This window comes from Bufo bufo, chromosome 8, assembly GCF_905171765.1.
Source record: "Bufo bufo chromosome 8, aBufBuf1.1, whole genome shotgun sequence".
NCBI lineage: Eukaryota > Metazoa > Chordata > Amphibia > Anura > Bufonidae > Bufo > Bufo bufo.
Genome location: NC_053396.1, coordinates 117,924,620 through 117,949,239, shown reverse-complemented (window position 1 = coordinate 117,949,239; position 24,620 = coordinate 117,924,620). Strand labels below are relative to the sequence as shown.

Sequence of the window (24,620 nt, the reverse complement as noted above, 5' to 3'; positions counted from 1 at the left end):
TCAGTCACAATTCACATTGTCTACCGCTGTCTTCAATGTTAACTTATTAATTAATATTATTGAAATGGCAAAAAATATTCACACTTGTCTCTTAAGTTGCTCTATTTAATTTTCACTGTTTCTTTCAGAGATGGAATACTGTGAGTCTCCGCACATTATATGCTCTGCCTATCAGACCAACCTACACACGGGTGGACAGCATACCTACCCACTAGAGATGGGTTCTGATGTGGATACAGAGACTGAAGGTGCCACATCACCAGACCGTGCCCTCAGAATGTGGATGAGGGAGATGAAGTCAGAGCACAGTTCCTGCTTGTCAAGTAGAGCAAACTCTGCTCTTTCGCTAACGGATACTGACCACGAGCGGAAGTCTGATGGGGAGAATGGTAATACAAAAAAATTTATATCTATACACAGTATAAATGTTCTTATTAAGTATTGTATAATCAATGTAACACTATTATTATCAGTAGTAGTAGAAGCAGAAAGAGTAATGATGGGTCTTGTAGAGCATAAAACCTAAAAAAGCCATAGTTGTATTGTAATGCAAAAAACCTGTGAGCCTATACATATTGGCTATGGAAAAACATGGGAGCTTTGGGCAATACAGTGGGCTCAGTGGTTTGGATTGTTGTCACACAGCACTTGAGTCATAGGCTCAAATACAAACAGCAGAACATCTACATGAAGTCTGTATGTTTTTTCTAAGGCTAAGCCTGTTTTTCTACAACATTCATAAAACATCTGTAGACTGTGCTTCAACATCAGGGTTGAAGCACTTTCGATTCGGGTCAAATCGATTGAGGAATGAATCAAATGGTCAAGTTGATCGAATCAGACACACATCAAGTTTACTTTACTTTTAAAAATGCAAATATCTTTAAAGATAATTAGTTTTGTTAAATGTAACAAGAAATACATCCTTTGGATATCAGCTTAGAAAATGTTTCTTCTGTTATGCTTTATTCTCATGACTGCATTTTAATCTTTCCCTGTGGCAAGAAATATATCGGACAGTAAAACTATTACATTCTCTGCCAGAAGAAGTTTGGAAATGATGTCTCTAGTTATCAGGATTGGATAGCATTATTGTGTCAGGAAGTACATCCAAGTATTTGCCTTTGACTGTTCCCTTCTGTCATTGGGATAAAGGTGACATTGTTTCAAAAAAGTTTTGTGTTTGCTTACTCTAAATAAACAGAAGTAAAAACAGACTATGTATGGGCCTTCTGATGGATATGCCATTTCTAACCATACTGTTGATCCAAATCACTAGTTATTTGTGTACATATAGAAACAATAATGTTTGTGATGGGACAATAATGTATGTGATGGTGTCACAAGAACACTATGCTTGACAACAATAGTATATGCAAAGAGTTATCTCCCAAGAAAGAAAAACATCTCGCCAGCACCATCAGAGGAAATCACTCAGGAGTATAGCATTAGATTTGGGAACTGATATCTCAGAATCCACAGGGAAATCATGCACTTTTGTTGCAGACTTTGGTGCAGTTTTTATACTTTTTTAGTTAAGGTCAAAAGTTGAGCTTTGGCTCAAAAAATGCATTCCAAAACTATACATCAAAAACTGTAAGTGCTATCTTTTTACACTGTAATCTAAAAAAAAAGTTTTTTACTCGAATTAATATTTTAAAGGCGTTGTCTCTTGCGGTCAATTTTTTAAATATATGGAGCAGCATGGGTTCACCCTCTGCCTCTGACGTTTAATGGGTCCCTGACGTTCTCTTCTTCCTAGTCCTGTAGTGGCAGATCACCACTACAGCCAGTGATTAGCTGACAAAGCATCTCCTGCCATTTCCTATGTGTCAAGTTGGGACCAGGAAGAGTAGACCAAGATGGGATTGGTAAGCTTTGGAAAAGCAGTGGCTGGGGGGATCAGAGCAAAAATAAAGATGCTTCCTTTTTTTTAATCTATTCAACCTATTCTGCAAAATATATTCAAAATGGATCTTGCCAAACAGTGTCATTAATGTTTTCTATCAGACCCCAAAATGGGCTGTATTCACGAGTATAATTATTGTATGTAGAATTTACACAAAACTAATTCTATGAGGATCTTTTTGAAATTTAGCTTTTTTTTTTTACAGAAGAATTCCAGTGCAAGGCTAAAGTTATATCTCATATATGAGAGAATGTACAGTAGGAGATTTGATGTAATTTTATTATTCCATTTAGCAGCATAATCTAATGCAAAAAACAGCACTGCGTACATTATAAATCACAAACTATATTACACATATTTAATATGTTTCCATAGAAACCCGTGTTGGTTAAGGCATGAATATTTCTATATTATGCATAAGATTAAAATATATAATGTGTAAAGCGCAACAATACTGCTGCCAATCATACAACTATGCCCAGTTTATGTATTCTGGAAATACTGCAATAAGAAAGTTTATTAGCATATTTTACAATGTATTATTTGGACACTATGGGAAATGAATTATTTAAGTGTTTGGTTATTGCCTACAGCTAATAGGAATAGCATGGGGTCTGAAGCATGTTAGTGGAGTTAATAATGTAACATATGCTTTTAGAACACATGTGCAGTGAGCCCAGGAGGAACATGAGCGGAGGACGTTAGTGGTAATGGCTTTGGCTACTACAGTCAACTCTAGTGGCTTTCTTCACACTGTTGCTCCCCAGGGTCATGCAGTAAAAGGAAGGTGCACAGTTTCTTCCCCCAGGGAACACCCTAATTCTGGGGCTCCTGCCTGATTGTAGTTGAGGTGCCTGTGATGTTGTGTTTGTATGGATGCAAGGCAGGCTGTGTAGGAGTTCAATGGCTGGCAGATAGTGTAGGAGTCAGTAACCAGGCCAGAGGTAGCAGAATAAACATCTCTATACAAAGGCAAATGGGAGTTGTAGTACATCCAAGGATTGCAGAAAAATATGTAATTTCCACTATATACAGTGTGAATCTCCTCAGATGGTTTTGTATGAGGAAGGAAGGAAATTATCCAACACTTTCTCAAGACATTTCTTGTATCTATAACTGGCAATTTCACTTTTGCAATTGTGCTTGTAATTCACACTTAAGGCATATAGGTTTTAAGATACGACTGGCCAAGTAGTGTCCAAGTGTGAAAGGTATCTTTACAGTATTCCCCTTACCGAAGTAAAGTCTAAATAGCTTATGTAGCATGATACCTTACTGACTCGAATGCTCAGCCATGCAGATTTGTGATCTTTCTTTCTTTCTTTCTCTCTAATACATGGAGTTTTTTTCCTAATTTTTCCGCTACTTGCTGGAACTCTCTAGGCTCAGCAATGGGTAGATCTAGGATTCATACTCAAGATTTGAGCATAAGATGTGATTAAATAGGATGACTAGCATCCCCTGATCTGGGGTACTGCACATGCAGTCATTTACACATAAAGAATAGTTTCAGCAATTTGCAGTGTAATATCTGTTTATGGGATTTGCAAAATACCACCCGCATACTGTATAACATAAAAAAGTCCATGCAGAAGTTAAAGCATGGTGCAGATTTGAAAATCTGCAGAATTCTCATTCTGCTGAAGAAATGCTACATATTTTTATAGCAGATTTATGCAATGCATAGGGTGAAACTGGGAACAGTTGCATTACAATATCTCATGTAACATGACTTTGCACCAAAATACCCAAAAGAAAAAGTCTGCTATATGTGGCCAAAACTTTAGATGCATTTAGACTGCCGAATTGTCAGGCAGATTATCGGGGAGAAAAAAAAGGTTCCTATGAATGTTTGTTCCTGATAATCTGACAGTGTATAAATGCTGCAGGTCACTCAATGAATTAGAAAAATGCTTGTTCATCATGTATGATCTTCGATGTGCACACCTCAATTGTCGATTCTGGGCAGCAGATCATGCGGTGTAAACAGCACTCTGCTGCACAAAAACAATGAATTTGTATGAGGATATACGATGCCAGTAGCGGGCAAGAATAGGCATATTATATTAGTGCCGGCAAAATGCGGAACGCACATTGCCGCTGTCTGTGTTTTGCGGATCCGCGGGTCCGCAAAACATGTTAAGGACGTGTGAATGAAGCCTAACAGTCACATTGAGGCCTTTCAGGGGGTTAATGAGGGGTTCAAAATAAAAAAATACATGCCTTATCTATTTTCTTGCAGAGAGGCCGCTTAATTAAAGAAAACATGCCAAATCTCGCGCAGGCTGCTGCTGTGGTGACATCATCACGTCAGTGCGGATGACATTTGGCCCATTTTCTTCAATCAAGGTGGCCACGACAGCCTCTCTTTGAGCAAATAAATGAAATGAGTATGTATTTTTTTGTTTTTTTACCGCCATTTCAGGAAAAAGTGATTCATTACCCCGAAGCACCAGGAAATTCAGCTTTGTGACAAATCGAATTTGCAATCAATGCCTATGCAAATGAGCAGAGAAACTTAAGGTGGAATAAAGAAATCAAAAAATACTCAAAATATTACTTTATTATAAATATGTTCCCAAATGCCTTTCACTAGTCATTATGGCTCGTTTAGTCTCTTGAGCAATCATTAGGAGAAATAAAATGGCCGCCATTCTATTAGTACACACAAAACCTGTTCTAATCCCACAAGAGGACAAGTTTCTTCAGAACACTGAGGTAAAGAGCTGCCTCATCCTCCTCTCTGCTCTGCTTGTCAGGCATTATGAGTCTGAATACAGCTGATAAGATCTTCAGCTGAATCTCTGTAGAAATGGAGTTCAGGAGGAGACATGAAGTATGGAGAGGGGGTGGGATGAGGCTGAAGAACAGCAGCACTTGTATGCAGTCTCCATTATCACAACCCCATCTTACCACAGTCTGTCCTTTCTGTACTTCATGTCTCCTCATGAACTCCATTCCTACAGACATTCATCAGACATAGATCATATTAAACTGTGTTCATTATGATAATTCCTGACAAGCAGAGCAGAGAGCAGGATGAGGCAGTTCTTTAGCTCAGTGTTGTGAAGTAACTTGTCCTGCTGTGTGATTAGTAGTGAATGGTTTGTGTGCTGGCACACGGTAGGGTACTTCTTTGGCGCACAAAAGACGACCTCAATGGCTGTTTATTGTGCAATGGACAACGCGTTTCGGAGTTTATAACTCCTTTCTCAAGTCTTGGTGGCGTCGGCAGCAAGAGTGGCCAGATGGCTGGGAGCCTCTTCTGGTACGTATTGCTGTGTCAGACGCCGCTCGTCTGACACAGCAATACATACCAGAAGAGGCTCCCAGCCATCTGGCCACTCTTGCTGCCGACGCCCCCAAGACTTGAGAAAGGAGTTATAAACTCCGAAACGCGTTGTCCATTGCACAATAAACAGCCATTACACCAAAAATCCTGAATTGAGGTCGTCTTTTGTGCGCCAAAGAAGTACCCTACCGTGTGCCAGCACACAAACCATTCACTACTTCCTCCACAGTCCCTAGGAGTTTTTGGCAACTCCATCCAAAGGAACCGAATGGGTACTGGCAGCACCGACCCACTTCTCTCTGTGCATCTGCCCCTACAGATGTTGTGCTTACACACGCACAACACCAAAAGGTGAGCATACTCCATCCATCTCGCTAAACCAAACTATCATTACCTCCACCCTATGAGCGCCTCTCCCCATTTCTTTTCTCTTGCCATAATTGCTGCTGTGTGATTAGGATAGGTTCCCAATTAACCCCTTTAAGGGGAATTTATGCAGCCCAGAATGCCAGAATTCTGGCTTCAAAAAGTCTCAGTTAGGGGCTTGGCAACCTTCAGGGGTTACTTGCGCAAAATATTTGCAACTTTTTAAGCACTACGCCATCCAGGACCACCTACAGATTTGGAGTGAAAATTTGGTCAGAATTTCAGAATAGATCACTTTTGTGTCACATTTATGAAGTACAACTTTTTAGAAAGCCCTAAAAATGTTATAACTCCACACCAGGCATCCCCCAAGTGTGCTTTTATTGAGATAGGCACAACTGAATTTGCTCCAAATGTATTATTACTGTGCGCATTTTCAAAACTTTGCTGCAGGTGTACATAGCACCTTCAGTCTAAAAACTAACCTCAAACAAACTTACAGTAATAAAACCCCATCATAGTGACTATACATGAATGTAAAAATGGATTTTAATGAGAATGTTCACTTGGGTTATTTGAAACATCTATTGCCTTTGAATTAACACATATGATTGGCATGACCTTTTGCCACTAGTTCTTGGAGCACAAACACTGAATCCCAGCAGGAGCATGCTATATAAGAAAGTGAGCACATTATTCTGAAGGTCAGTCACACAGCTATGACTCAAGGGATATTGCTAATCCAAATTACAATTGCAAGCTGAGTTTTAGGCTTTCTAAAGGTTCCAGTCATATAATTATGTGCAGTGCAACATACTAACCAGCAGCCTATTGGTAAGGTATATACTATTATATCAGGTGCATCACACCATGTATAACATGGCGCACTTCATGTAAGTGGCACCTTATAGAAGCTTAATTAGGAACAAACATAACAATGGGCATCCCTCTTAAAGTGGTTCTCCTGGAATGCCATTAGATGCCATTTCCCTCAGATGTGTTCAGACATATTATGAACATTGCGTCTTCCATTCTGATTTTCCTCTTCCACACCTGCGGCATAGTGTCCGAGGAAGGCCTACGTGCTGAATTGTAACACACATGAATTGCCGTATGTTGAATAAAAAATCTTAACCTTCAAAATTTAAATCTACGAGCTGTAGTTAAATCTATTAGAGATGGCCGTGTGGTTCGATCAGCGGTCTTTTCCCGGCGAACTTTGCTCGTTCACGATTCGCCGAAACATGCAAGCATATGGTGATGTCCGCCGGCACCATATTCTTTTGCATTGCGCCGAACTTTGACGCATGACACATCCATCAGGTGGGGCAGGACGTTTCAGCACATGGACACAGCCCCTACCCTATAAATAAACCTGATCTGGCTGTCATTTTACATTCAGTCTTTTGCCTGTGTAGGGAGAGGTTGCTGTGTGGAGCAGGAACAGACAGTTAGGGACACAAAACGCTAGCTAATAGGGCCACAAAAGTCCTTTTAAAGACTGGTATAGGTGTGCTATCGATAGGTGTGACATACTGAGAGGTATAATATACTTATAATATACTTTCTAACATAGAAAGTATATTATAGTGCATTTGTATTGTGCAGCAGTTGCATGCGGTTCTGCTGCGATACTTCAGCTATACAGAGGGATAAACGCTATTGGAATAACTAATTGCAACTGGTGTGATATACCAGTTGCCCCCCAAAAAAAACAACTGATTGAGGATATACCTATAATAATCTTTATATATAGTGCATTTGTTTTGTGCAGCAGTTGTGTGCGGTTCTGCTGCGGTACCGCAGCTATATAGTGGGACAAACGCTATTGGAACAACTAATTGCAATTGGTGTGATATACCAGTTGCCCCCCAAAAAAACTGATTGAGGCAGGGGTGGGATATACCTATAATATATTTTCTATATAGTGTATTTGTATTGTGTAGCAGTTGTGTGCGGTTCTGCTGAGATACCGCAGCTATACAAAGGGACAAACGCTATTGGAACAACTAATTGCAACTGGTGTGATATAACTGTTGCCCCCCAAAAAAACTGATTGAGGCAGGGGTGTGATATACCTATAATATAATTTATATATTATGCATTTGTATTGTGCAGCATTTGTGTGCGGTTCTGCTGAGATACCGCAGCTATACAGAGGGACAAACGCTATTGGAACAACTAATTGCAACTGGTGTGATATACCAGTAGCCCCCCAAAAAAACTGATTGAGGCAGGGGTGTGATATACCTATAATATAATTTATATATTATGCATTTGTATTGTGCAGCAGTTGTGTGCGGTTCTGCTGAGATACCACAGCTATACAGAGGGACAAACGCTATTGGAACAAATAATTGCAACTGGTGTGATATACCAGTTGCCCCCCAAAAAAATTGAAAAGCTGATTGAGGCAGAGGTGTGATATACCTCCAGCCACATAAACACTTGGTCTTTTCTGTACGGTGAATGCATCATTTTGGGGCCTGTAATCTAACTGGCCAACATTAAAATTGTTATACGGTGATCGCCTAATGTACCTCCAGTCACATTATCAAATGTTCTTTTCTGTACGGTGAATGAATAATTTTTGGGGCCTGTAGTCCGCTGGCCTGCAGTAAAATTGATATCCCATGACCGTCTAATATACCTCCAGCCACATAATCACTTGATGTTTTTGTCCGGTGAATGAATAATTTTGGGGGCCTGTAGTCCACTGGCCTGCAGTAAAATTGTTATCCACTGACCGTCTAATATACTTCCAGACACATAATAACTTGATGTTTTGTGTTCGGTGAATGCAAAAAATTTTTGTCCTGTACTCCCGTGGCCTAAAATAAAACTTTTCTAGGCTCCAGCAGGGCACATTTTTGAGAGTTTCCCTTTAAGACGCATAAAAATGGCCTCTGATTAAAATATTTTTTTCCCCATTGATCCCCCTCTGGTATGTCATTGTCCGTGTTGTGGGACGATTTGTGCACTTCTAGTAAGTATTTGGTGACTGCAAATATGACCTGAAGGTTTTTCAGGTTTGCCTGTAATTAAAAAGAATGGGGCCCGACGCAAACTTGCTGTTCGCGAACATTTGATCGCATTCGCGCATCTTTCCAGCAGATGTTCGTCCATCACTAGTATCTATTACTGAAGACGAGGTTGGAACCCTACCTACAGCAACTTCACATTGTGCGACAATCATTTGTTGTAACAAGTTCTCCTGGAATGCCACCAGCAAAACTGTCCAAGAATGTGAGCACAATTGGGAGAGTTTTGTGTACTAAAATACAGGTAGTACACCAATTGATACCTTTTGGCGCAAAGACACAACCTCAGTAGATAGGTAAAGGATCTTTATTGATGAGCGACAGCATGTTTCGGAGTCAGTATACTCCTTTTTCAAGTCTGTGGGGTCCGTGCTGGGGCAGTCCAAAAACCTATCTATATGTTTTTGGACTGTGGGCGAAAACTAGATTAACTGGAGGTAACAACTGTATGCAATATAACAATGGAACAATATGAATAGAACATAAAAAATGCCTGCAGATGTTACTCATGGTCAGATTCTAAATCTAGGACCACTATGATGCACCTATACAATTTATACAAAGAAACTATTGGACAGACAAATAGTGTTACAGGTTATATGTGATCAATACCAGCTAGTAATGTGCAAAAAGATCAGTTCTTCTGCAATGCACAAATCTTAATATCTATTCTGGATTCTATTTTCATTAATATGACCTCTATTGAATCAAACACATCTAGACATTTTGCTAATTGTGAGAGTCTGATGTAAATTGAGTTTCTGTAAGCTTAGGTTGCATTTCTGAGACATCTGGACAAGACAGTTGGTTTAGCACAAGTAACAATGGAGGGTAAATCTTTAGCTCAACATCACAGAGATTATTTTAATCTCAGTTCTCCATAATCTGAATAGTGCAGATTGCTCTGTAAAACTATGAATCTATAGACACCCACTGAGCCATGCCTCCTCAAGCTGTTGATATTGCTTGTCATAGTTTCGAGGTCGAGTACATAGTTTGTGCTGCTCCACACCATAGGCCCCACACTTTGTCAATTTCGGGTTGCAGCTCCAGATCATGTGCCAAAAGTCTGCCTCCTGTTCCCCACACCTCGGACATGCTGTAGATGCCACCCTACCCATTCTGTACATCCTAGTTGGTGTTAGATATGATTGATGATTGATATAAAGTTGAATTATTTTATAATTTTTTGCGGGTGATACTTGTAAATGCGATTCTAATAAATCCGTTAGATATTCATTTGTAAGTGTGGGTATCCTTCTTTTCCATTTGTCAGTTACTGGGAGGGGTTCTGCACTAATCTTTGCTTGAACTAAATGCAAATAAATTGCCGATACTAATCCTTTGGGGCCCTGGGTTTTGACTACTCTTATAAGTGGATATTTGGATACTCTGGTACTGTTGTGTGAAAATTTTCTCTGTACTGCAGCCCTAAGTTGCAGGTATGAGAAGAAGTGGGTACGTGGTATATCATATTTTAGAGTCAAGGCCTCAAATGTCATCATGATTCCTTGATCATAGATATCGCCTGGGGGCCTAGCTCCCGCCGATTTCCATTTGCCGCTCCCATTACTCCCTGCATAGTTGTTATGACTTGGTTATCCCACAAAGATATGTCTGAGACTACCTCAGTAAATTTGACTAGCGATTTAGCCTCTTTCCAAACCATCTGAGCTAATCTGTGTAGTGGCAGCATAGGCTTTTGAAATTTAGCTGGCCTCTCTAATACTGCCCATCAGGGCCGGCCTTAGGTGTTCAGGCGCCCTGTGCGATCTAACCTTGTGGCGCTATATGTTATACTTCCCTACTTCGTGAGATTTCCCTACCCTCGTCACTTCCGGTCGCACCGGACATGACGTGAGGAGGTGTGCAGCGCCGCGCAGGCGCACAACGACAGGTTAGGGAAATTTCACAGCAGAGTGCGCATGCGCCAGGATCCTCGCCGGCGGTTAGGGTAGGGAAAAACTATGGGCCAATGCGCAGGCGCAGTGATCGGATGAATGTTCTCAGCTGAACACCGGCAGACACTGCGCATGCACCGGGAGCCTCACCAGCGGTTAGGGAAGGGAAAAATTACATACGGGCCAGTGCTTTTTCCCTACCCTAACCGCTGGTGAGGCTCCCAGCGCATGCGCAGTGTCGGCCGATGTCCAGCTGAGAAAATTCGTTTCCAATGTAGTATTAATAACTAAACAATTGAATAATAAACATATTGCATTGTCTACTTACCACCAGGACAATAAGATGATCTGGACTCTGGCTGCAGTCTGGCTCTGGGGACTCCATTGTCACTCTCTTCTCCCCCCCCCCTCCCTCCCTTGTCACCCTCTTCCCCCCCTTCCCTTGTCACTCTAATTATCCCCCCCCTCCCTTGTCACTCTCATTATCCCCCCCCTTTCCCTTGTCACTCTCATTATTCCCCTCCTCTCCCTTGTCACTCTCATTATTCCACCCCCCCTCCCTTGTCACTCTCATTATCCCCCCCTCTCCCTTGTCACTCTCATTATTCCACCCCCCCCTCCTTTGTCACTCTCATTATTCCCCCCCTCTCCCTTGTCACTCTCATTATCCCCCCCCTCCCTTGTCACTCTCATTATTCCCCCCTCTCTCCCTTGTCACTCTCATTATTTCCCGCCCCCTTGTCACTCTCATTATTCCCCCTCTCCCTTGTCACTCTCATTATTCCCCCCCCTCTCCCTTGTCACTCTCATTATTCCACCCCCCCCTCCCTTGTCACTCTCATTATTCCCCCCCTCTCCCTTGTCACTCTCATTATTCCCCCCCTCCCTTGTCACTCTCATTATTCCACCCCCCCTCCCTTGTCACTCTCACTATTCCACCCCCCCTCCCTTGTCACTCTCATTATTCCCCCCCCTCTCCCTTGTCACTCTCATTATTTCCCCCCCATTGTCACTCTCATTATTTCCCCTCCCTCCCCCTTGTCACTCTCATTATCCCCCCCTCCCTCCCCCCTTGTCACTTTCATTATTTCCCCCCCTCCCCCCTTGTCACTCTCATTATTTCCCCCCCTTGTCACTCTCATTATTCCCCCCTTGTCACTCTCATTATTCCCCCCTCCCCTTGTCACTCTCATTATTTCCTCCCCCCCCTTTTCACTCTCATTATTTCCTCCCCCCTCTCCCCTTGTCACTCTCATTCTACTCCCACCTCCACCTCTAGTGTAGCGTGGCCGAGCTCTGTTCGATCCGCGGTACAGGAGCATTTGTTTCCTGTACCCGGCCGGACTGACAGGAAGTGCACACTAAGTGAGCACTTCCTGTCAGTCCGGCCTGGTACAGGAAACAAAAGCTCCTGTACCGCGGATCGAACAGAGCTCGGCCACGCTACATTAACAGCACACAGCAGGCGCAGGCAGGATTCTTTAGAGCGGCAAGCGCTCAGCCTCAGCCGCCCAGGCGGCGCAGCATGAGGGGCGCCGCCGGCCGCCCGAACTTATATAAGCAACTTTTATTTTGATTTTTTTAAACCGCAACGGGCGCCGGGCACCCCCTGCTAAATGCAGGGGAGGGGGAGATGGAGGGGGCGGGGGGCCCGCCCCGAGGGAGAACACAAGTGCCGCTTCGCCTGCCGCATATTACATTGCGAGCTGTCGGCCCGCACACCCCAAAGGCCGGCCCTGCTGCCCATAAGGTATTGCATTTAAGGTAGGTTTTTAGGAAATATTCTGATATGGGAAGATCATCTGTTGTGAATCAGGTATTAATGAGCCATATCTGGCCGGATAAGTAATATATAAAATAATCTGGTAAGGCCATACCTCCCTGTACTTTCGGACGCTTTAACGTATCTACCATAGACTAAGTTTAACTCGGGATCTGCCCCATATAAATATCCTAGTTATGGCATCTAATTCTTTGAAAATTGATTTGGGTATATGCATCTCAGAGTTCTGAGCAGCATACAGCATTTTTGGGAGTATAATCATTTTCACTAGGTTAATAAGTCCTGCCACCGAGATAGGTAACTGTTTCCAGTTTTTACATTTATTCCGGATATGTTTGATTAATGGAAGTATATTGGGAGACAGTGCCCTATTCGCTTGGTGATATGGACACCTAGGTATTTGAAGGAGTCTACCACTTTCAGCTGAGAAACTTGAGAGGGTCAACTCCATTCTGCCCTGCCCAGTGGCATGTACACCGATTTCCCCCAATTAATTCTCAGGCCTGAGTAATTCCCAAATTTGTCTATCAGGTTCACAGCATTATTGAGGGATGAGTCAGGTGATGACAGATATAGAATCATGTCATCGGTGTATAATCCTATACGAACCTCCCTCTCGCCCATGGTTTCTCTGGTTATATTATTACTGCTCCTCACCCTAATGGCCAAGGGGCAGCTCTGTCTCGTCTTTCTATGAAGGGGGAAGCTGTTCGACAGTTCTCCGTTGACCAATAGCTTACTTATCAGGTTGTTGTACAGCATGCTGACCCATCTGAGGAACTGAGGTCCAAATCCAAAGCCTCCAATCAGATATCGCCATTCTATCATTCTATGGAATCAAACGCTTTTGCTGCATCCAGTGAGGCTAGTGCCCGGTCTGTGTTCATAGAATGTCCCAGCTGTATCACCACCTGTACTCTTCTTTTGTTCTCTGTGGTGGATTTCCCTGGCATGAAGCCTGTCTGGTCCTCGTGAACAGTGTTGAGCGCGAATATCCGAAAAGCGAATTTTTAGCACGAATATCCGCACTTCGAGAATTCGCGAATATTTAGAAAATAGTGCTATATATTCGTAATGACGAATATTAGTTTTTTTTTTTTTTAACACAGTACACATCAGGTGATCATCCCTCCCTTCTTCTAGCTTGTGGGCCAATGAGAAGGCTTTGTCACAGCTTAGCAACATCACTAGCAACCAATAGAAAAGTTGCCTTCCCCTTACTATACAAGTTGCACGTATTGCGAAAAAATATGCGCATCATAAATTGCCGAAAATTCGCAAGCGCAAATATATTGGAGCACTCTATCTGCACATAAAGTTATTGTAATGTTCTGCCATGTCAACCATTTTCTCCAGTTGCAGGAAACTTCTACCAGCTTAAAAAATGTAGCATAAGTGACCCACCCCGGTATTTTGCGCGCATTACAAGAATAATACATTGCCGATTTTTGCAATGAAGAATATAATCTCGAATTCGCAAATATATTAAGAATATTCTACAAAATATTCATGAAATATCGCAAATTTGAATATTGCCCCTGCCGCTCATCACTACTCGTGAACTAATAAGAGGATTACTCGGTTAAGGTGAGTGGCAAGAATTTTGGTTAGGATTTTATAATCCACATTAAGCAGTGCTATGGGTCTATAGGATCCGCAGTCAAGAGGATCTTTGTCGGGTTTCAGTAAAAGTTCTATTGTGGCTTCCCTAAGTGATTCCGGTAGGTGTCCCGTTTCCAAAGCCGAGTGGAAAGTGGTCAGCAGTTAGGGAGCTGACACCTCTGAATACCTAGCATAAACTTATTTTGGGAGCCCGTCTGGGCCTGTGGATTTCCCATTGTTGAGATCTGCTATACCAGTACCTCCTCCAAACATATAGGTTGATCTAATTGGGTACTTTGAGATGTAGTGAGTTTGGGGAAGGAAATATTTTCTAGATATGTGGCTATCTCCGTTTCGGAAACCGTTATATTGGATCTGTATAAGTCACGATAGAAGTGTGTGAAGGCATGAAGAATAGTTTCTTGGGTTCTAAGTTCTTGTCCCGTGTGGTCTCTAATTGCTAAAATCGCTGTAGATTGCGAATCATGTCGGATCAACTGGGCCAGTAGCATTGCTGATTGATTTCCCAGCTCGAAGGCTGTTTGTTTCAAAAAGAACAGTTTCCTGTCTGCTTTTCTTTAAGTATTGTTAGATATTGTCTTCCCGCCTGCAGCCAATTATTTCTGTTGGCGTTAGTGGAGCGACTAATATATTGTTGTTCAAGTGTGGTGCACCAGGACTCCAGCTCCAGCTCTGATGTTTTAGTATCTCTTTTAATGTAGAAAATATTAGAATGCAGTGCCCTACGCAGAAATACTTTTAGAGTGTCCCACACCAGTCCAATATTGGATTCACTTTCATGTGTTTTAAGGAACTCCGGTATATAATATGATATCCCATCTGATGAGCCCATAAAGGTGAGCCAGAATGGGTTTATGTTCAGTCTGTATATGACTTAGGGGACACTGCGAATTAGTGTGCCAAGTATTAGCGAGTGATCTGAGATTCCCCGGAGCAAGTATATTATGGACCTCAAGTGTAACAGCGCTGATTCATTACCTAGTATATAGTCTATCCTGGTTAGGGAGTTCTGACTGCTACTGTGACATGAGTATACTCTAGACCTGGGATATCTAGACCTCCAGAGATCGAGCCACCAAAACTATGTTAAGAATCTGCTGAGCTGTGAGGGGTTCCCTGTATTGGGTAGGCTTGCCACATCATTAAGGTGATCCAGCAAGGAATCTAAAATCATATTTAAGTCTCCCATACAAATTATTTTGGCGTATGGATACACAGCTGCAAAGTTGACTGCTAGATTTAAAATCTGCATGGATCCGGGGGGAGGATTATAAACGCCTAGTAAAACATAATGTACATTGTCGATAAGAAATATCTGCCTTCCGTATTAATAGCTAGCTCTTTTGCCTCCCATCTTAGCTGTTTATGTACTAATAGGGACACCCCCCTTGAGGAGGAGGAGTGATAGGAGTGTGTGGACCACTGTACCCACGGTTTCTTTAGCCCCAGAGATGTATTAGGTGTGAGGTTTGTCTCTTGAAGACACAGTATATGCGGGCTGGCATTTCTGATAAAAGTATGCACCATTGACCTCTTTTGTGGAGTTCCTAATCCCCTGACATTCCATGAAAGAATTTTCAACTCAGCCATGGAATCCTGTGCCTGTAGGTAATCTCAGGAGTTGAGCATACTGCAATGGCTATGGTAATTCTGAGCAGGTTTGTTTCGTTAACCATAAACATGCTAACAGTAACAACTAGACAAAGAAAACTTTGTCTTAACAACGTAATATTTGTAGTTTAGGTGTTGTGTCTAGTGTAGCTGCCCTTATTCCAGACTCTGGGCCAGTGCCTCTGTCTTTGGTGATGGTTTGACAGAGGCATGCCGGCTATAACAAATGTCATAATTTTCTATCAAAGCACAGAATTATAGTGAATGTGGCCCTAAATACTTAAATGAAACCTATATAGGCCTATACCAAAAGCTACATATAACAATGTTTTACGCATATCAACTTAGCCTAGCCAGTCTACTGGCATCATCTGGTGGCCCTTCTGCAGATGGTTTCAGGAACTTCATCGTCTTGGTGATCTTCTTCGTAGGGCTAGCCACTCATTGACTTCTCCAGAAGAGGTAAAGAAAACTGCTCGATCCCCATATCTTATTCTTAGTTTCGCTGGGTAGCCCATGGAGTAGGGTACGTTGGCCTCTCTCAGCAGCCGCTTGATGTCCATGAAGGTGGCACGCTGTTTCTGCAGTTCCATGGAAGAATCTGGGAAGATGGAGACTTTGATGTTGTCGTATTTGATTTCCTGTCGTCTTCTGGCTAGAGCCAAAATCATATCTCTATCTTTGCAATTTAGAAACCTTGCGAGCATGGGTCGAGGTGGAGCTCCAGGTGGTGGCGGTCTTGCTGGTACTCTATGAGCTCTTTCCACCGCGAAGGCTGCAGAGAAGTTTGCATCTGGGAAAAGTTATTTTATCCAGTTCTCTATGAACTCGTCCGGTGTACGGCCCTCTGCTTTTTCGGGTAAACCGATAATTCTTATGTTGTTTCTACGGAGCCTGTTTTCCAAGTAGTCTGCTTTTTGTCTCCAGAGTTCTGCTTTAGTGTTGAGCTCAGACAAGGACCTGGGAACATTGGCCGTGGCATCCTCTATTCGGTATATACGCTCTTCGGTGTGTTGAACTCTGTCTCGCAGGTTATGCATATCTTGCCGCAGGAGGCATAGGTCGATTTTGACCTCATCTAGTTTTCCCGTTAGAGACATCTTGCAGGCAGTGATGGCTTCCAGGACCTGTGCTGTCACTTGTTTAAGGGTGAGTTCATCTAGAGCCTCCTCAGATGCCGTTGCAGGGAATGCATTGTCTGGTGCGGTACTAGCTCTAGTGTGAAAATTTTGCTGCGGTAGAGGGGACTGCAATGCCTCTTATGGTTGTCTGTCAAATTCTTTCAGCTTATCTGCAGCACTTTGTGTTTTTTGTGGCCCCATTATTCTGTTATTTGAGGGGTTAATGTATCTAAATTAGAGTTGTTCCCCACGTTTGTGCCTCTTTATTGGTCTTCTTGCTGCAATGTCAGCTGCCAGGGAGACATGCAGGGCTTGTTCTGAGCTGCCTTTTAGTCCCTGTTTCAGGATTGTAGGGTGTTTACAGTAGTAAGTGCTGGCAATATTCTCCCCTTATACCCCGCGGGGTTCTGGAGTCTCCTCTATGCCTGGGTGCTGAGCTGTTCAGGTGCTCCCTCCTCCTCCCTTATGCTGGTCAGCGGCTGGCAATATGACCACCTGGCGGGAAAGTCGGCGGGTGCACTATATCTCCTTCTCCCTGTTCGTCCGTGTCCCTTCATCTCTCTGCCCGCTTCGGCTCTTCTCCCTATTCCTTTCACTTCAATCGAGGCGGCACAGCGCCGAGTATGTTTCTTACTGGGGATATATCCGGGTGCACATGCGGCTGGCGTTCTCACCGCTCCCACCGGACTTCTGCAGGGTGAGTCGGGCGGTCTCTGCTGTGGCTCACACTCTGTCAGCTAGTGTCAGGGCACTTTCAGGGGGTCTTCTGCCTTGATAGATGCAGGTGATGGTCAGGATTTATCTCGCAGTGCTGTGTCGGCCACGGAGCTCTGATCAGACACGTCTAGCCATCTTGGCTGCTGGCCATGCCCCCCAGATTATTCTTTATTAATTTGAATATAATGCAAAACCTGATCCAATGCAGAGGACCTGATTCTATCTTGCCTCTCTACTTTACTCACAGGTGTTGCATTGTCTTCTGAGGAAGATAGTAGGAACCTTATTGTGTGATAATATTATAGATAGATCCCTGAGTAATTTTATAAATCTGGTGGATTTGTTATTATAATATAGTCAATAGCTGAATTAACAATGCATCAAGCTTCAGAGATGAAATCTTCCAGCATCCCTGCTCTTCCAGTCTCTGTACTATTGGTATTTGCATTGTAGGCAGTGTAGTTACCAGTGATAATAGAATAAATGCTAAAGTGATAAAACACCACTAAGTGGACACTGCTAACTATAGATTGCCTTGATAGCTATTAACCACCTCAGCCCCCCTAGCTTAAACACCCTTAATGACCAGGCCACTTATTACACTTCTGCACTACACTACTTTCACCGTTTATTGCTCGGTCATGCAACTTACCACCCAAATGAATTTTACCTCCTTTTATTCTCACTAATAGAGCTTTCATTTGGTGGTATTTCATTGCTGCTGACATTTTTACTTTTTTTGTTATTAATCGAAATTTAACGAAATTTTAGCAAAAAGATGACATTTTTCACTTTCAATTGTAATTTTTTTTTTAAAAAACGACATCCATAAATACATTTTTCTCTAAATTTATTGTTCTACATGTCTTTGATAAAAAAAAAATGTTTGGGTAAAAAAAAAAAAAATGGTTTGGGTAAAAGTTATAGCGTTTACAAACTATGGTACAAAAATGTGAATTTCCGCTTTTTTAAGCAGCTCTGACTTTCTGAGCACCTGTCATGTTTCCTGAGGTTCTACAATGGCCAGACAGTACAAACACGCCACAAATGACCCCATTTCGGAAAGTAGACACCCTAAGGTATTCGCTGATGGGAATAGTGAGTTCATAGAACTTTTTATTTTTTGTCACAAGTTAGCGGAATATGATGACAAAAAATAAAAACTTCCATGAACTCACTATGCCCATCACAAAATACCTTGGGGTGTCTGGTTTCCAAAATGGGGTCACTTGTGGGGTAGTTATACTGCCCTGGCATTCTAGGGGCCCTAATGTGTGTTAAGTAGTTTGAAATCAAAATGTGTAAAAAATTAATCCTAAAGGTGCTCTTTGGAATGTGGGCCCCTTTTGCCCACCTAGGCTGCAAAAAAGTGTCACACATCTGGTATCGCCGTACTCAGAAGTTGGGCAATGTGTTTTGGGGTGTCATTTTACATATACCCATGCTGGGTGAGAGAAATATCTCGGTCAAATGCCAACTTTGTATAAAAAAAATTGGAAAAGTTGTCTTTTGCCGAGATATTTATCTCACCCAGCATGGGTATATGCAAAATGACACCCCAAAACACATTGCCCAAATTCTTGTACGGCGATACCAGATGTGTGATACTTTTTTGTAGCCTAGGTGGGCAAATGGACCCACATTCCAAAGAGCACCTTTAGGATTTCACAGGTCATTTTTTACACATTTTGATTTCAAACTACTTACAACACATTAGGGCCCCTAGAATGCCAGGGCAGTATAACTACCCCACAAGTGACCCCATTTTGGAAAGAAGACACCCCAAGGTATTTCGTCATGGGCATAGTGAGTTCATGGAAGTTTTTATTTTTTGTCACAAGTTAGTGTAATATGAGACTTTGTAAGAAAAAAAAATAAAAAAAAATCATAATTTTTCACTAACTTGTGACAAAAAATAAAAAAATTCTAGGAACTTGCCATGCCCCTCACGGAATACCTTGGGGTGTCTTATTTTTAAAATGGGGTCACTTGTGGGGTAGTTATACTGCCCTGGCATTTTAGGGGCCCTAATGCGTGAGAAGTAGTTTGAAAATCAGAATCTGTAAAAAATGCCCTGTGAAATCCGAAAGGTACTCTTTGGAATGTGGGCCCCTTTGCCCACCTAGGCTGCAAAAAAGTGTCACACATCTGGTATCGCCGTACTCAGAAGAAGTAGGGCAATGTGTTTTGGGGTGTCTTTTTACATATACCCATGCTGGGTGAGAGAAATATCTCGGCAAAAGACAACCTCATCAAGCTCATCAAGAGAATGCCAAGAGTGTGCAAAGCAGTAATCAAAGCAAAAGGTGGCTACTTTGAAGAACCTAGAATCTGACATATTTTCAGTTGTTTCACACTTGTTTGTTATGTATATAATTCCACATGTGTTAATTCATAGTTTTGATGCCTTCATAGTCATGAAAATAAAGAAAACTCTTTGAATGAGGTGTGTCCAAACTTTTGGTCTGTACTGTATATATATACCGTATATACCGGCGTATAAGACGACTTTTGAGCCCTAGAAAATATTTTCTAGAGTGGGGGGTCGTCTTATACGCCGGGTATGGCGGGCGCTGCAGTGCTGGGACGCCCGAATTATCAACAGAGAGAGCCCGGGCTATTGCCTTGTATCCCCAGCAGCTGAGAGCTGTGATGTAACCCACGGCATATGCCCCCCTGCGCTGTACCTTGTATTCCCCCCCTGCTCTGTACCTTGTATGCCTCCCCCCTGCTCTGTACCTTGTATGCTCCTTGTACCACCATCCTCCCGGCCGCTCGCATCTCGCTCCTACGCATGTGCGAGATTTCATGCGGCGAGCGTGGATACACGGGATCCTCACGGCCGCTCGCATCTCGCTCCTGCGCATGTGCGAGATCTCCGTGCGGCGTATCTAAGTGCGGCGCAGATGTGCATATGTGAATGTGAATATGAAGAATAACATAACAAAAACATGTTCAGGGTATAGGTGGCACATGTTTAGGGTCTGGGAGGCAGGGAGGGAGGACAAGGAAGGTGGTGGATGCAGGGATGGTGGTGATACCATGGGATGGCAGTGGTACCTAGGGATGGTGGTGGAATGCAGGGATGGCATGCAAACAGCATGTCATACTTATTTGAATTAAAATTACCATATTGAAATCAGATCTAATGCTTTTTAAATTTTTCTTTGGTGTGTGTTGAAAAAGGGGTAGTCTTATACGGCGAGTATATCCCAAACTCTATATTTTCAGTGTAAAAGTCGGGGGTCGTCTTATACGCCCAGTCGTCTTATACGCCGGCATATACGGTATATATATATATATATATATATATATATACATACACAGAGACTTATGAAATCAAACATCTTTCCATATTTGACAGTTCTCCTTTTTCAACCTAGCATCATTTGTAGTAATGTCTATTTAAAACCAATGTTATCTCAAGCATCTGGTTTTATACAGCCAGACAGGTTTTAAATGGCAATCTATTCTGCATGGTGGTTCTTTTAGCAAAGATAACATTTCTAGAATGACATAGATCTTTAGGTATCTTCCGTGACTTTAAAGATAGAAGATGAGAGTCCTTGCTATAATTGACTTGAACAGTTAATGTTGAGCACAAAATGGTTTAACATCAGTGTATTACACCTATGGAGTCACAAAAACTGTCCATATAACCTTTTTTATTTTATGTTGCTGTTTATGTTTTTAAAATATTGATGGATTTGGTATTTTGTTAAAAGCCATGTCATATGTCTTGTGTTGTAGTGACAGTGCAGTGAAACATCAAGTCCCCTCATTTTATAGATTAAATTAATTTTACAGTGAAGGTACAGCTGTCTATACTAAGTAGCAGATATATTCTTCATAAATGGAAATGTGGTGGTTCACTGTGTGAAGTGATTCTGATTTATGTAGAATATACACTCACCTAAAGAATTATTAGGAACACCATACTAATACGGTGTTGGACCCCCTTTTGCCTTCAGAACTGCCTTAATTCTACGTGGCATTGATTCAACAAGGTGCTGATAGCATTCTTTAGAAATGTTGGCCCATATTGATAGGATAGCATCTTGCAGTTGATGGAGATTTGAGGGATGCACATCCAGGGCACGAAGTTCCCGCTCCACCACATCCCAAAGATGCTCTATTGGGTTGAGATCTGGTGACTGTGGGGGCCATTTTAGTACAGTGAACTCATTGTCATGTTCAAGAAACCAATTTGAAATGATTCGAGCTTTGTGACATTGTGCATTATCCTGCTGGAAGTAGCCATCAGAGGATGGATACATGTTCTCATTCTGTTTACTCCAAATGGTAATTTGAATGTCTCAACAGAAATCGAGACTCATCAGACCAGGCAACATTTTTCCAGTCTTCAACAGTCCAATTTTGGTGAGCTCGTGCAAATTGTAGCCTCTTTTTCCTATTTGTAGTGGAGATGAGTGGTACCCGGTGGGGTCTTCTGCTGTTGTAGCCCATCCGCCTCAAGGTTGTGCGTGTTGTGACTTCACAAATGCTTTGCTGCATACCTCGGTTGTAACGAGTGGTTATTTCAGTCAACGTTGCTCTTCTATCGCTTGAATCAGTCGGCCCATTCTCCTCTGACCTCTAGCATCCACAAGGCATTTTTGCCCACAGGACTGCCGCATACTGGATGTTTTTCCCTTTTCACACCATTCTTTGTAAACCCTAGAAATGGTTGTGCGTGAAAATCCCAGTAACTGAGCAGATTGTGAAATACTCAGACCTGCCCGTCTGGCACTAACAACCATGCCACGCTCAAAATTGCTTAAATCACCTTTCTTTCCCATTCTGACATTCAGTTTGGAGTTCAGGAGATTGTCTTGACCAGGACCACCCCCCTAAATGCATTGAAGCAACTGCCATGTGATTGGTTGACTAGATAATTGCATTAATGAGAAATAGAACAGGTGTTCCTAATAATTCTTTAGGTGAGTGTAGATGTGTAAATATATGAAAATTTAAATTATTTATTAGAATCAGGGTTCTCTAAATATAAGACAGTGGAAGCTAAAATGCTAATTCTTAGTTCAGCCCCATTGTCTTATATGGGGAAAATATAGATCCATTGGTTTAACATGGGCAAAGTATGGCTTCATTTTAGGGTATTTATTTTACTCACTTATATAGCACTGACATATTCTACAACACTTTTCATTGCTTGCTATCTCCATGGGTGCTCACAATGTAAGATCCCTTAGTACACTATGTCTTATGAGTGTGGGAGGAAGCCAGAGTACCCAGAGGTAACCCAAGCAAACACATGGAAAACATACAAACCTCATGAAGGCATTGCACTTAGATTCAAACCTAGGACCCCAGCAAGCCACCAGTGCTAATCACTGAGCCACAGTGCTGCTCATATGGTTCATAGGGTATGAGCCATAGCTGAAATACCCAGACCTCCCACAGGTCTAAACAAAACTTAGATTATCATAAGTTTATATAGCATGTAATTTGAGTTATCTAAAACCATGAAGGTTCTTTGAGTTGCAGTTGACTCTACAATTACAGACCCTAACATGTGGCAGCATTTCAGAAACATGAAACTGCACTTAAAGATGGCAGAATCAATTCTCAAGGTGTAAAATTTGCAGCAAATTGTGTTGATTATTATATCAAAGAGTTAACAAAAAAGTATGTTGAAATGTTCCAAATTTCCCCATCTACAGAGAAAGACACAATGGGGCAGATTTACTAATACTGTCTAAATGCAAGACATTGTGAACTTAGACAGACAGTTTTAAATTGCTTCAGATTTAGCACTGCATCTGATGCTGAATGATAAATGTGGTGCACCTTTAAACCACCTGTTTGTTAGCTTAGTTTATTTTAAGAAATGCACCATTTTTTTTGGTGCATGGTGTTGTATCTAAGCCATCCCGCCTTTCCTATAAAGCTATGTCACCTTTGAAGAAAGCCATGCCCCTTTGCTGGACAGGTCGCAAAAAGGGTAGAAAAGTGTTTAAAACTATTGACAAATTTAGTGCAAATCATATACCCCAGTTTTGTGGGCTCCATTTGTGCTAGAATTCTGAGATTTTGAATAGTAAATCTCCTTCAATATATGTATTTTCAGGGAAAACAAATATTACAGATTAAAGTCATACAATAGGGCTTATCAAAATTTGACTTGTGTGTTTCACTGAAAGTTTTTGCTTGTGTATCTTATATTATTCTATTTTTCTATGTCCATTTGATAATCCATAAATTGTAATAATTTGTTATCCTGTTTTGATATTTTGTATGCATCTCAATACATATTGTTTTCCAGTTTGAAAAAAGCATAAAATTGATATCAAATACATGTTAAGCATTGTTGAAATACTGCAGGCAATCCTTGATGAGACATTAAAACAGTCAAATAATTATGCAATTTATTAGCTTATATAATAGACCCATTTTCTCTGACAGCTATTGTTATTTGTGCTATTAAATTGTAATAACAATAACATTAGCTTATGATCGGTGCATATAATCATGGGCATTGTTCATTTCCCTGCCTGTGCAGTAGTTTCAGGTTGTGCCTAGAAATATCATTAATTGGCCAAATTGAACATATAGATCTGTTCTAGTTCTGGTAGTTATGCTGGATGTGAACATTATTTTCTAGTGTTATGAGGTGTGCTGTTTCATATCTTCCTCTTGGTGGTGGTGTCATTAATTTTCCTCTAGCTTAGCGAAGGCTTCAGGGTGATAGACTGTTATTGAATGTTGCTTTGGGCTTTTTTATGTATGTACTAATCGTGTCATTTGTTTTAGGACTTGCTTTGATAGTTTCTGCGTAACTTGTCTAAATGCATGTGGGGTTCTCTTTTTTTACCATTCTAGAGTTTAGAAAAGCAGAAAATATGCATTTGATTTCTAGTGGTTACATTTATTGCATGTGATTGTTGACATGCCTCACAATATTTTATTAAGCAGCACAAAGTTAAAGCCTCAAATCAATGATAAAATAAAAACTGAATATGAAGCCAGAAGATGCCTTTCAGTCTTGAGCTAACTTAGGAGCACACATATATAAATGTAGGCAATGGAATACAAAGAAATAGAAATAAAGATAATAATGTGCAGTCAAAGGGGGCAGAAAGGTATATTTTTGTGTGTTTTCATTCTTCAAGTAAGGCTTGTTTCATAGCGGAATTTGTCAGGTTGCGGCTTGATCTCCACCATACCCATTATAGTGAATGGGGCTGGGCAGAATTCTGGTAGTGCATGTGCCGGCCAGTAATGGATCCAGCAGGCTG

General features: G+C 41.7%; 1 protein-coding gene across 1 annotated transcript in view; it reads left to right on the top strand.

Annotated features, from left to right (window-relative positions):
• Nucleotides 1-24,620, top strand: part of TENM1 (teneurin transmembrane protein 1) — an 840,365-nt gene that overhangs the window by 107,203 nt on the left and 708,542 nt on the right. Inside the window, 2 exon segments of the mRNA XM_040405386.1 lie at nt 129-389; nt 24,059-24,066. Of these exon segments, the coding sequence (XP_040261320.1) occupies nt 129-389; nt 24,059-24,066 (269 nt within the window).